This window comes from Bos grunniens, chromosome 22 (assembly GCF_055505025.1).
Source record: "Bos grunniens cultivar Pamir isolate PY7600 chromosome 22, Bosgru_T2T1.0, whole genome shotgun sequence".
NCBI lineage: Eukaryota > Metazoa > Chordata > Mammalia > Artiodactyla > Bovidae > Bos > Bos grunniens.
The window spans coordinates 7,224,586-7,237,659 of NC_141186.1; the positions used below are offsets into that span (position 1 = coordinate 7,224,586).

The 13,074-nt window shown below is 42.5% G+C and overlaps 2 protein-coding genes across 9 annotated transcripts in view; one reads left to right on the forward strand and one right to left on the reverse strand.

Moving 5' to 3' along the window:
* The window catches only part of CMTM7 (CKLF like MARVEL transmembrane domain containing 7), a 124,785-nt gene that overhangs the window by 102,885 nt on the left and 8,826 nt on the right, over positions 1 to 13,074 (forward strand). The gene's annotated exons all lie outside the window — the stretch shown is intronic.
* CMTM6 (CKLF like MARVEL transmembrane domain containing 6) overlaps positions 4,901 to 13,074 on the reverse strand; it is a 42,539-nt gene continuing 34,365 nt past the window's right edge. For all 3 annotated transcript variants that reach the window (XM_086365671.1, XM_086365673.1, XM_086365670.1), the window contains 2 exons: positions 9,973 to 10,071; positions 4,901 to 7,307 (listed from right to left, as the gene is read on the reverse strand). In XM_086365671.1, the coding sequence (XP_086221797.1) occupies positions 7,170 to 7,307; positions 9,973 to 10,071 (237 nt within the window). In that variant the 3' untranslated portion in view covers positions 4,901 to 7,169. The remainder of the gene's footprint in view (positions 7,308 to 9,972; positions 10,072 to 13,074) is intronic.

Here is a 13,074-nt window from a genome sequence, read left to right on the forward strand (position 1 = left end):
TGGTGTTTCCACTGCAGGACACAGGTTGCCTCTCTGGCTGGGGAACTAAGACCCCACATGTGGCATGGTGCGGCCAAACCAAGTTACCAAACGGCGTGGTATCAGGGAAAGAATACTACTGCCCACCGTTTATTAAACCAATTTCCTGTGGTTCACATTTGTAGAATTGTAATTTAGTATAATTACAATTTTCTATTTTAAACTGCTGTCAGTTAGACAGGCCTCCCCCAATTTCTTAAACAGGAGGACAGATACTGTTGATCCCTAACCCATGGTCCTTTCTCTTGCTAACAGAACCAGTTTTGTTTAGCTATCAGAAGGCTATGTGCTTCACAGGGTATTCACAACCGAAGGGGAGGGATCTTGATGTCTTTAAGCCAGTCGCAGAAATTCTGTCTCCATGTTAATAACTGATTTGGAAATAGGCATTTAATGGCTCCTAGTAAAACAGGTGAAGTCTACCAAGGGGCTTCTGTGGAAATCCTTGGAGAGACACAGACATTGTTGTACAAGCAGATGACGCCTGGAGATGTCACCACTGTGTTACACCACGGATGGTCAAGTTCAGTTCAGTCGCTCAGTCGTGTCCGACTCTTTGCGACCCCATCAGTCGCAGCACGCCAGGCCTCCCTGTCTATCACCAACTCCCGGAGTTCACTCAAAGTCATGTCCATTGAGTCGGTGATGCCATCCAGCCATCCCACCCTCTGTCATCCCCTTTTCCTCCTGTCCCCAATCCCTTCCAGCATCAGAGTCTTTTCCAATGAGTCAACTCTTCGCATGAGGTGGCCAAAGTACTGGAGTTTCAGCTTTAGCATCATTCCTTCCAAAGAACACCCAGGGCTTATCTCCTTTAGAATGGACTGGTTGGCTCTCCTTGCAGTCCAAGGGACTCTCAAGAGTCTTCTCCAACACCACAGTTCAAAAGCATCAATTCTTCAGTGCTCAGCTTTCTTCACAGTCCAACTCTCACATCCATACATGACCACTGGAAAAACCATAGCCTTGACTAGACGGACCTTTGTTGGCAAAGTAATGAATGTCTCTGCTTTTCAATATGCTATCTAGGTTGGTCATAACTTTCCTTCCAAGGAGTAAGCGTCTTGTAATTTCATGGCTGCAGTCACCATCTGCAGTGATTTTGGAGCCCCCCAAAAATAAAGTCTGACACTGTTTCCACTGTTTCCCCATCTATTTGCTATGAAGTGATGGGACCAGATGCCATGTGAATGTTGAGCTTTAAGCCAACTTTTTCACTCTCCTCTTTCACTTTCATCAAGAGGCTTTTGAGTTCCTCTTCACTTTCTGCCATAAGGGTGGTGTCATCTGCATATCTGAGGTTATTGATATTTCTCTTGGCAATCTTGATTCCAGCTTGTGCTTCATCCAGCCCAATATTTCTCATGATGTACTCTGCATATAAGTTAAATAAGCAAGTAACAATATACACCCTTGACAAACTCCTTTTCCTATTTGGAACCAGTCTGTTGTTCCATGTCCAGTTCTGTTGCTTCCTGACCTGCATACAAATTTCTCAAGAGGCAGGTCAGGTGGTCTGGTATTCCCATCTCTTTCAGAATTTTCCACAGTTTATTGTGATCCACACAGTCAAAGGCTTTGGCATAGTCAATAAAGCAGAAATAGATGTTTTTCTGGAACTCTCTTCCTTTTTCCATGATCCAGCAGATGTTGGCAATTTGATCTCTGGTTCCTCTGCCTTTTCTAAATCCAGCTTGAACATCTGGAAGTTCACGGTTCACGTATTGCTGAAGCCTGGCTTGGAGAATTTTGAGCATTACTTTACTGGCGTGTGAGATGAGTGCAATTGTGCGGTAGTTTGAGCATTCCTAGGCATTGCCTTTCTTTGGGATTGGAATGAAAAGTGACCTTTTCCAGTCCTGTGGCCACTGCTGAGTTTTCCAAATTTGCTGGCATATTGAGTGCAGCCCTTTCACAGCATCATCTTTCAGGATTTGGAATAGCTCAACTGGAATTCCATCACCTCCACTAGCTTTGTTCGTAGTGATGCTTTCTAAGGCCCACTTGACTTCACATTCCAGGATGTCTGGCTCTAGGTGAGTGATCATACCATTGTGGTTATCTGGGTCATGAAGATCTTTTTTGTACAGTTCTGCATATTCTTGTCACCTCTCCTTAATATCTTCTGCTTCTGTTAAGTCCATACCATTTCTTTTATCAAGCCCATCTTTGCATGAAATGTTCCCTTGATATCTCTTATTTTCTTGAAGAGATCTCTAGTCTTTCCCGTTCTGTTGTTTTCCTCTATTTCTTTGCATTGATCGCTGAGGAAGGCTTTCTTATCTCTCCTTGCTATTCTTTGGAACTCTGCATTCAGATGCTTATATCTTTCCTTTTCTCCTTTGCTTTTCGCTTCTCTTCTTTTCACAGTTATTTGTAAGGCCTCCCCAGACAGCCATTTTGCTTTTTGCATTTCTTTTCCATGGGGATGGTCTTGATCCCTGTCTCCTGTACAGTGTCACAAACCTCAGTCCATAGTTCATCAGGCACTCTATTAGATCTAGTCCCTTAAATCTATTTCTCACTTCCACTGTATAATCATAAGGGATTTGATTTAGGTCATACCTGAATGGTCTAGTGGTTTTCCCTACTTTCTTCAATTTAAGTCTGAATTTGGCAATAAGGAGCTCATGATCTAAGCCACAGTCAGCTCCTGGTCTTGTTTTTGCTGACTGTATAGAGCTTCTCCATCTTTGACTGCAAAGAACATAATCAGTCTGATTTCAGTGTTAACCATCTTGTGATGTCCATGTGTAGAGTCTTCTCTTGTGTTGTTGAAAGAGGGTGTTTGCTATGACCAGTGTGTTCTCTTGGCAAAACTGTCTTAGCCTTTGCCGTTTCATTCCGTACTCCAAGGCCAAATTTGCCTGTTGCTCCGGGCATTTCTTGACTTCCTACTTTTGCATTCCAGTCCCCTATAATGAAAAGGACATCTTTTTTGGGTGTTAGTTCAAAAAGGTCTTGTTAGGTCTTCATAGAACCGTTCAACTTCAGCTTCTTCAGTGTTACTGGTTGGGGCGTAGACTTGGATTACTGTGATATTAAATGGTTTGCCTTGGAAACGAACAGAGGTTATTCTGTTGTTTTTGAGATTGCATCCAAGTACTGCATTTCGGACTCTCTTGTTGACCATGATGGCTACTCCATTTCTTCTGAGGGATTCCTGCCCTCAGTAGTAGATATAATGGTTGTCTGAGTTAAATTCACCCATTCCAGTCCATTTTAGTTTGCTGATTCCTAGAATGTCGACATTCACTCTTGCCATCTTGTTTGACCACTTCCAATTTGCCTTGATTCATGGACCTGACATTCCAGGTTCCTATGCAATATTGCTCTTTACAGCATCGGGCCTTGCTTCTATTATCAGTCACATCCACACCTGGGTGTTGTTTTTGCTTTGGCTCCATCCCTTCATTCTTTCTGGAGTGATTTGTCCCCTGATCTCCAGTAGCATATTGGGCACCTACTGACCTGGGGAGTTTCTCTTTCACTATCCTATCATTTTGCCTTTTCATACTGTTCATGGGGTTCTCAAGGCAATAATACTTTAGTGGTTTGCCATTCCCTTCTCCAGTGGACCACGTTCTGTCAGATCTCTCCATCATGACCCGCCCATCTTGGGTGGCCCCACATGGCATGGCTTAGTTTCACTGAGTTAGACAAGGCTCTGGTCCGTGTGATCAGATTGACTAGTTTTCTGTGAGGATGGTTTCAGTGTGTCTGCCCTCTGATGCCCTTCCAACACCTACCGTCTTACTTGGGTTTCTCTTACCTTGTACGTGGGGTATCTCTTCACAGCTGCTCCAGCAAAGCGTAGCCGCTGCTCCTTTCCTTGGACGAGGGGTATCTCCTCACCACTGCCCCTCCTGACCTTGAACATGGAGTAGCTCGTCTAGGCCCTCCTGCGCCCGGGCAGCCAGAGTCAACCCAGAGGACAAAAACAGAAGGATGGGCAGGAAAACATGGAAAGAGCCTGGGTCCCTGGCGACACTCCTGAGCCACTCAGTTTATCACCTGTGGAACTGAACCACCCGGACTTCTTGTGAAATAAATTTTCCTTAGTGTTGAAGTGTTTTAGGCCTTCCCTCGTAGCTCAGTCAGTAAAGAATCAGCCTGCAATGCAGGAGACCTGGGTTCAATCCTTGGGTTGGGAAGATCCCCTGGAGAAGGGAAGGGCTACCCACTCCAGTATTCTGGCCTGGAGAATTCCATGGACTGTGTAGTCCATGGCGTCGCCAAGAGTCGGACACTCTTTTTGAGTGACTTTCACTTTCTAAGTGTTTTAAGACCCACCTAGTTAGATATTCTGCTCCTTGTAGTTGATTGTATGCTGATAAAATCATGCTCTTTATCAAAACACAGAGGTTTGAAGAATGTACAAATTCCAGTGAGTTCATGATGACTCTAAAGATCTTGTTATTCTCATACGTCTGGAGGCAGGAATTTTGCAAACTACACGAATACCTGTAGCTTTACCAGAACCACCCTAGTTTTGCTTCACTTTCCCAGTCACTGAACAGCCTGAACGAGAATGAGCTTGTTTGGGGGACTGTTACCCATACTAGGAAACGGGACTGAGTCCAAATTTGCTGCTTTGGAAGTATTTGAAGGCCTTTAGTTCAGAACATTCTTTTGTAACTCTTCACACGTGGTTCCCTAGAGATGTGGTTTGAATGTGTGTTCTAGCTCTCCAAGAGGGAGAGCCCACAGGTGGACATGGTTTTCCCTGCCCACGCCCCACGCCCTGGCAGATCCAAAGTCCAGTATTCTCTCCCAGGTTGTAAAACCAACTCCTAGAAGTCTGGAGAACACATTCATTTAAACACTATGCTTCTGTAATAAATAAACAACTACAAAGGTGTGAACAGTGAAGTCGATTTATTTAGAAAGACTATAAAATTTGACACAGAGACACAAAAGGCCCACAGGATTTAAAATTATTAAATATAAACTGATTGGCTATAAACACTGTAAAAATACATTCCCCAGCCCCCATCAGAACATAATTTAAGTACAGCAATTATAAAATCTGCACTGTATGCACACTTCCCTTTTAAAAGAACTGTTCTCAAAGGTCTACTTACATAAATTTACCATAACCATTAATAAGAAATTAATTTACATTTGAGTTTGCCCTTTTCTGTAACAGTGGCTTTGGTTTCAAGTTCTCCTTGAATTTTTATTGACCACAAAGATCTTTTTACTTCTAACTCCTACCAAAGCAGATGGAGGCTAATTAGTTGTGGGTCCTGTTTAAAAAAAAAAGTGAAGAAAGGTTCTAGGATGACCTGAAATACCCGTGAAAGTAGTATCTTTTGGTGGCCAGCCAGGAGCTCCATTCTGTGCCAGTGAAACAAGCGAAGTGAAACCTCGGGACAAGGAGAGCTTAAGCTCCGCACCGGCCCGCTGAGGCCATTCCCTCAACCTCCCGAGCGGGGACCCTGAGGGCGCCCAGATGGTCTGCCGCAAGTGCCAGCTGGGCAGAGATTGATACAAGGACCACGGCACCTACCTTCCACAAGCTGGTTCTCTCTGAACCTGGGTTAGACCTACACCAGTTCTCCTTCCTTATTTAGCACACCCTGTGAACACACACAGAGCATCCTCGACTGGTTGCACGATCTCTCGAGCAGGCAGTGGTGACGTTGCCACTAGCAACCAAACTGCCACAAACGGATAAGGGTCTGCATCAGGAAGACAGCAGAGCTCGTGTTTGGGCATCTGTCTGAAACCATCCATGACACAGCGGCAGATGAGAGATTAAGGATGGGGTCATTAGCCTATCTCACCGGCAACGAGAGTCCACGCCGGAGTCAAGTGAAAACTCTCCACGAGAGGGCAAGCAAGGTCTAGCCTGGGAAGCACTTGGTTAGAAAGGTCCCGTTATAAAAAGACCTCCCTTAAGAACGGTCTCATTCAAAGTGCCCTGGCTGGCTCTAAGTTAGCCTGCTGGCAGCAAACAGTTCTTCGATTACAGCTGGTTGTGAAGTTCCCCTGAGGGTGGGCTGGCACTCTCTTCCACCATCAACAGTACTGAGCTGGGCAGGCGTCTCGGCACTCCCTTCCTTAAGGTCTCTGAAGAGAAACTAGGGCAACATCTGTGTGGGAACAAGAACCCTAAAGATCCTGCTGTGAGTCTCTGCAATTGGACAGGCCCAGGAATCTGAAGAAGCTGCCATCGAGCAGCCAGAGCCCCAGGCCCACCTCTGCCGGCTGCTGGAGCAGTACCTGGCCCATCCTGGTAAGGAGACAGAGCGGGGAAGCTCTCAAATCAAAAATCAAAGGTTGAGGTTTTAAAGTAAGATGGGCTCCCAAGAAAACACTGAACAGAACCTTAATTTCAGGAGAAATAATCATATGGCAAAAAGGAGTGAACCATCTTCTGTCTCATGGAATGAACTCATCTCTTCAGACACTGAACAGTGGTGAAGAACTGCACTGTGCAAACGCGGATCTTTGGTCCTTAGGGTAGCGGCTGCTTCCGTTTTTCTCTGTGTACTTTTACATGGGGTTGCTGACATTGTTGCTTTTATAACATGTAAAATATCAGCATCTCCCATACATTTTCTATTAGGCTATAAAAGGTCTCAGAAAGAGTTAATAATTATATCCTAAAATGTTACAGTATAATTTTAAGGCAGAGTGAGATATGGTAAAAGCCTGGGTTTTACATGTGTAAGGGGAAAACGTAGACCAACATTTAAAATAATATCTCAAATATACATTAAACTGTATCTAGTCATCAAAAAGCAAAGTCACAGCTAAGCAAATTAAAAGTGAAACCATTTATAAATGGATGAACTTCATCACGCTGTTTATACAGCTATAAAGCATAATTTCAAACCTAACCCTAGTAACAATGATGGAATAATTTATCATCAGTTGAGCTATGTGATTTAAAGACACAGCTGCTCTTACCTCCAAACAAAACTTCATCTGACACAAGTTTCAACTGTTACAAAAAAATTTTTTTAAAGCCCTCTGGCCTTATTTATGGTGACTGATACACAGTCCAATCAATACTGATCAAACTGCCGTCCTGCCTTGCTCTCCAAAAATCAGCGGTTTAACACGGACCCAGGGTCTACAGGAGCTGCCGCGCCCCGCGGCAACCTCGCGCACCCGTCCCCTCAAGCATTCAGAGGCTCGGTGAGGTGCTCTCTCCTCATGGTGGCCTCCCCTTTTCTCGGCCGGGGCTCTTTAAGTTTTTCACGGAGCATAAAGGAGAACTCAGCCACGTATGTAAGACTTGCTAACATCCCAAACACCTGAGGAGGGAAAGGGGACAAAGATTACACGAGGAATTCTGGAGTATACTCTCACATTTCCTACTTGACTCTGGACCCATTTTATACAAATAAGACAAGCCGATTTATTCTATACACATCATTCTTAACATCATGTGTATGTGCTCTTGTGCATCATGTGCGTCGTGTCTAACTCTCTGTGACCCCGTGGACTGGAGCCCACCAGGCTCCTCTGTCCATGGGATTTCCCAGGCAAGGATACTGGAGCAGATCGCCATTTCCTTTTCCAGGGATCGAACCCACGTCTCTCAAGTCTCCTGCATTAAGTAGGCACGTTCTTTGCCACTGGTGCCACCTGGGAAGCCCCATTCTTAACATCAGTTAAAAAAATTTAAGATCAGGTCATCAAAAAATGCAAAGTTAAAAAAAAATTTCAGAATAATGCCCATTAGTCAAAGTCTCCCAAAATACTAATGTCCTGTCTTATGTGTGTGTGTGCGTGTGTTCAGTGCCAATCTCTGAAGCTAAGGTTAACAGATGAAAACCCAGTCCTACAACATGATGCAAAACAAGACTGCTAGCAAGGTTAGACCGACACAGATGAAAGGAGCGGGCAACCACGCCTAGGCAAAAATGGAAGGTTATTCACAGCAAAACATTCTACAGGGAAGGTACTTTTCAATTAGCTACAAACTACTTTCCAGTTCACTGTCCCACCGCAGTGACACAGCACCGTGATGCCACTACCTACTTCCTCTTCCTTAAGCCACTTCCTCATTGCACTCGTCTAACATCTGAGCAAACATTCTGAGAATTCTGTCAAGAGACAGAAGAACAGTTCAAATTTAGCTTCATCACTAACAAGACCCTTAAGGACGGGGCCAGAAGAGTACTCTGCAGAAAGGGACATCACTGGGGGCCCGGCTGAATCCCTTGCGGGACTAGGGCTGCAGCTCCGCGGTGACACCCGGCTGGCGGCTGCCGCAGCCCCGGCCCTCCACCCTGCCGCGCTTCACGGGAAAGCAAACTGAACTTCCTCGTTCACCGGAGTGTCCCCGACACATCCAGCGCACATGCCACGAGCAAGTCCACCCCTCAAAAACCCAAGGCCCTCTTCCCCTCTGGAGTCTTCATTTGGCTGGCAAATATATTCCATACTTCAAAAGGCCAGACCAGATGTCACCTTGTCTGTGACGACTGCCTGAGAGAGCTCTGGTCTATACAGGACCCCCTCTGCATATCACCCAATGATCTTTTTTGCTTTTTCACTCACATCAGAATTTTTTTTTTAATAGACTTCCTTACTCATTTAAATCTATATAATTTTCATACTTAAAAGGTAATTTTCAGCATTTATAAATACTGAGCTTTTAAACCACCACTCTTAAACATATTCAATGAGACTAAATACTGTAACATTCTAACACATCACCTAATTAAAACACACAAATAAGCTTTTAAATATCTGGGAATTTTGGGAATTTTAGGCTCCCTCCCACCCTCCATGAACTGAACATCTCCTCAACTTTATTTCACTTTTCACTTCCTCCACAGGATTTTTATAGTAATACACTTTTATACTAGAAATTACTGCTTCATTCTTCAACAAAAATGACTATAAAGTGAAATTAACCATAAGACTTTCTCTTAAGTACTAAGATGTGTTCATGTAAGTAGGTAGATAATATTACAGCCAGCCAATTGTCTGAATGCCTTTTGAGTTGTTCTAAGCAGTGTGAATGATCTATATGCTGATGTTTCCATTAATTACAACTTCAGTTGTAATTGGAAATCGGCTGACTAGTGAGAAGACTTCTTTACTAATTGTTAATTGTTCATATTCACAGCACTGCTGCTGCAGCTAAGCTGCTTCAGTCGTGTCCGACTCTGTGCGACCCCACAGACAGCAGCCCACCAGGCTCCCCTGTCCCTGGGATTCTCCAGGCAATAACACTGGAGTGGCTTGCCATTGCCTTCTCCTGGCCCCAATTAAATCCACGATCCTTGATCTGCAATTCTGAAATTCAGAAAGCTACAAAAAAAGTTTCATGATTTACTTGGCTCAAAACTGACACAAGACAAAACTATTTAGTCTTTCCCATCTCTTTTACTGTGAATATTCAGAATAATATTCAGAAATATTAATGTTAGATAATAAGGTGCTGCTCAGACTGTCCAAAGGTGTGTGATAATGTACCGTTATTGCCTTTCTAAAATCCAGAATATTCTGAATTCTAAAAAACACTTGGCCCCTCAACAGTTTCAGATAAAAAGATGTTTACTTATCTATCTCTTATATTAGACTGAACTTTGAGGTCATACCTCTGTTAGTCCCTATACTTACAACAGCACCTGGTATGTATAAGTGTGTTCTGTTGAACTGAAAAGGGGAGACATTTTAAGATAATCAGTCAATCCTACCACTTCCATTAGCAATAATGTCCATAGGCAGAGTAAGTGGATTTTTGTTAACAGAACTCAAATTCTAAAGACAGGTTCTAGGTTTTTAAGGCTATCACATTTATTTGCTATTATTTATTAAAGGCTATCACATTTATTCTCTGTTGAAAATTACACTAAAAAATAAGTTAGAAAAACTACTCTCCCTTATTGTATAACCTGTTAAGTACTTCCAAATTCTGTATTTTTAAGCAGACAAAAACAAGCAGAGATAAAGGGTACTTACGATTGCAGCAATTTCAGCTATGGTATTGTCATGTGTCAAAGCGAAAGTGAGGGATGCCACAAAGAACACCAGTCCTGTGCCCAGAGTGATAAAAAAGTCCTACACACACGCAACACAGAAGGGACAGACGGCAGGGTTAGGCTGGTTGAAAACTGTGTGTTTTACTTTTTAACTTTTAAAAAACAGTGACTTCTTTCTTCCTTACTAAGACTTACATATTTCAACGAACTTTTCAGTAAGCTTGGTATTTCATAAATGCCCTGGAAAGGAACACCCTATGAATATGCACATGCTATAATCAGAAGATAATCTTTTAATAAAAATAGTTCTCCATTATCACCTATGTGTGGAGTCTAAGAACTAAAATCAATGTATGTAACTTTGAAACAGACCCTCAGACACAGAGAAACTAGTGCAGACCAGTGGGGGAAGGTGGGGGCCAGGTCGGGGGGACCAACTACCTTGTTTAAATAAGCAACAAGCTGTAAGTACCGTACACACAGGAAAATCTAGCCATTATTTTGTAACTGACTTTAACTGGAGTATAATCTACAAAAATATTGAACTGCTGGGTTTTACATCTGAAAGTAATTAAAAAAATCAACTATATACCATGACAAATAAGATGAAACACACGTGCATGTATGTTTACCTTTTCCTTTAGGACATAAAGATTAAGCCGTAAGATTAAATACCATATTACTTCCAGCAAAAAAAAAAGGCATTTTTCTTTCCTTTCCAGGTAACCCAGCTAGGATGGCCTCTCTCATAGTACTTTGTTGCTTTTAAAGTACAAAGGACTGCCCATCATTAACACAATAAAATTAGACCAATAGTCTGTTTTTTAGACACTTAAGCTTTGTTGTTTTCAACTGTGCCCACCAGGTCATCCAGCACAAGCTTGTATTAATAGGATGAGATTATCTACCCTGTAAGAGCACGCAGAGCTCATCAGAATGCAGCCTACAGCACTGGAATAGCTTCCTGGTTTCCGAGAGCACGCTGTCTCTCAGAAGCCGAGTGCACACACTGCTAGACACACAGACCTGACTCAGAAGAGAGACTGGAGACATGACCGCCACGCCACAGGGCTTCCAGTCTGAGTGAGTTTACATTCGCCACTGAACCGAGCATCAGTAAAACCACCCAAAATAGAATTCACTATTTTGTTAGTTCAGCATTTATAAAAAACACTTGATTTTTCTCTTTGCTTCTAAAAGACATGTTTTTCTCCAAGTTACTTTTCTTTTTTTCTATCCCTTTGAATTATTTCAAACCTGTTACTTATAAAACTATTAATATTTGAAGTACACTCGATTTAAACAAGACACTCATTTTGAGACAGAACACAGTATTCAATAACATGGGTTCTGAAGCTAGACTACCTGAGTTCACATCCCAGTAATGTTCCTTCCTAGTGACATGACTGAGTTCGTTACCTCAGCGCTTCTTCATCTGCAAGATGAGTAGTACCAATACTGTATTCACAGGTGACTCTATAGAGTTCTTTAATCCAGGAAAACTTCGCAGACCAGTGCCAGATACACAGTAAATGTTTCCTAAACACTGGCTGCTATTGTTCTTGATGTAATGGGACAGAAAAGATTCTCTCTTCAAAAAGATTACTGTTCCACCCTGGGTACCACAACCACTATACACTCAAAAACATTTTCTCAAAAAGAAAACCTTACACAAAAAATTTAAGTATATTAGAAAGCAGACAGTAAGAGTAACTTTTAAATCAAAGAAACAGGACTTCCTTACAATGTTAGGCTGAAAAGTATATAAGACATAAGAAATATTGTAAGGTATTTTACAAAAGCTATTTTAAGATGAAGTGACTAATTTTTTTTCGTCAATATTTTAAAATCAGTATTTACTCATAACTTTTTAAATGCTGGAGTTTGATGTAATAAGTGTTCTACATTTTGCTTATTTTGACCATAAAAGTAGAAAATGTATATTGTTTCTCGTCCAAAAGATCAATGTTCTTATGCACAACTAACCATTTCTAGGCTTCCCTGGTGGTCCAGGGTGCGTTCCCTAGTCTGGGAAGAGCCCGCCCGCCATGGGGGAGCGAAGCCTGTGCGCCCTGGAGTCTGTGCTCCAGCGGAAGTCCCCGCACTGACGCCCGAGCGCTGCATTAGAGGGCAGCCGCTGCCACAGCCCGAGAAGGCCGGCCTGCGGCAACGAAGGCCCAGTGCAGCCAGGAAGTAAACAGCACTCGAGAAGCACTAACCGCTTCTAAAATACTTTTATGGGAAGTAAACTTTTATGGAAAGTAGTGCTATTTGGCTGTTGGACGAGAAACGCATGAATGTGGTCATCAGAGGCTTTGTGGATTTGATTCAGACTCTACCTGATTTTCAAAGTTATTTCTTAACTGTTCAGTACCAACTTTTTGCTGCTTCATTTTTCATATGTACTTTTTTATTGACGTACGGCTGATTTATCCTTTTGTGTTCACTTCAGGTGTAATACAAAGTGATTCAATTATGTTTTTTCAGAATATTCTATTATAGGTTTATGTTTTCTTCAGATTATATTCCATTAGAAGCTATTATAAGATACTGAGTACTGTTCCCAGTGCTAGCAGTAATCCTTATTGCTCCTCTATTTTATGTATATAGTCTCTTAAGCCCACATCCCTCATTTGTCCCTGCTCTCTTCCCTCTCCTCTTTGGCAACCACAATCTTGCTTTCTGTGTCTGTAAGTCTGTTTCGTGTGTGTATGTGTATATATATATATATATATCTTTTATATTATTTTTAAGAATCCACATAGTAAGTGCTATCATATAGTATTTGTCTTTCTCTGACATAGTAAAATATTCTCTAGGTCCAGTAACATGTTACTGGAAATGGCAATATTTCATGCTAAAAAGAATTATTTTAAAGGACAGTATCCAATCAAAATGGTTTAATAGAAGGACATGGAACTTGCTTCCTCCCACAAACCCATGAAAACTACATCTACAGACGGAACAGTTCTCACAGAACACCTACTGAACACCAACCAGCAGGAGCCCTCAGACCCCTGAAAGGACAGGAATGGTCTCCAAGTGACAGGCAGGATGAAGGTGGGGAGGGAAGGCAGCAGGA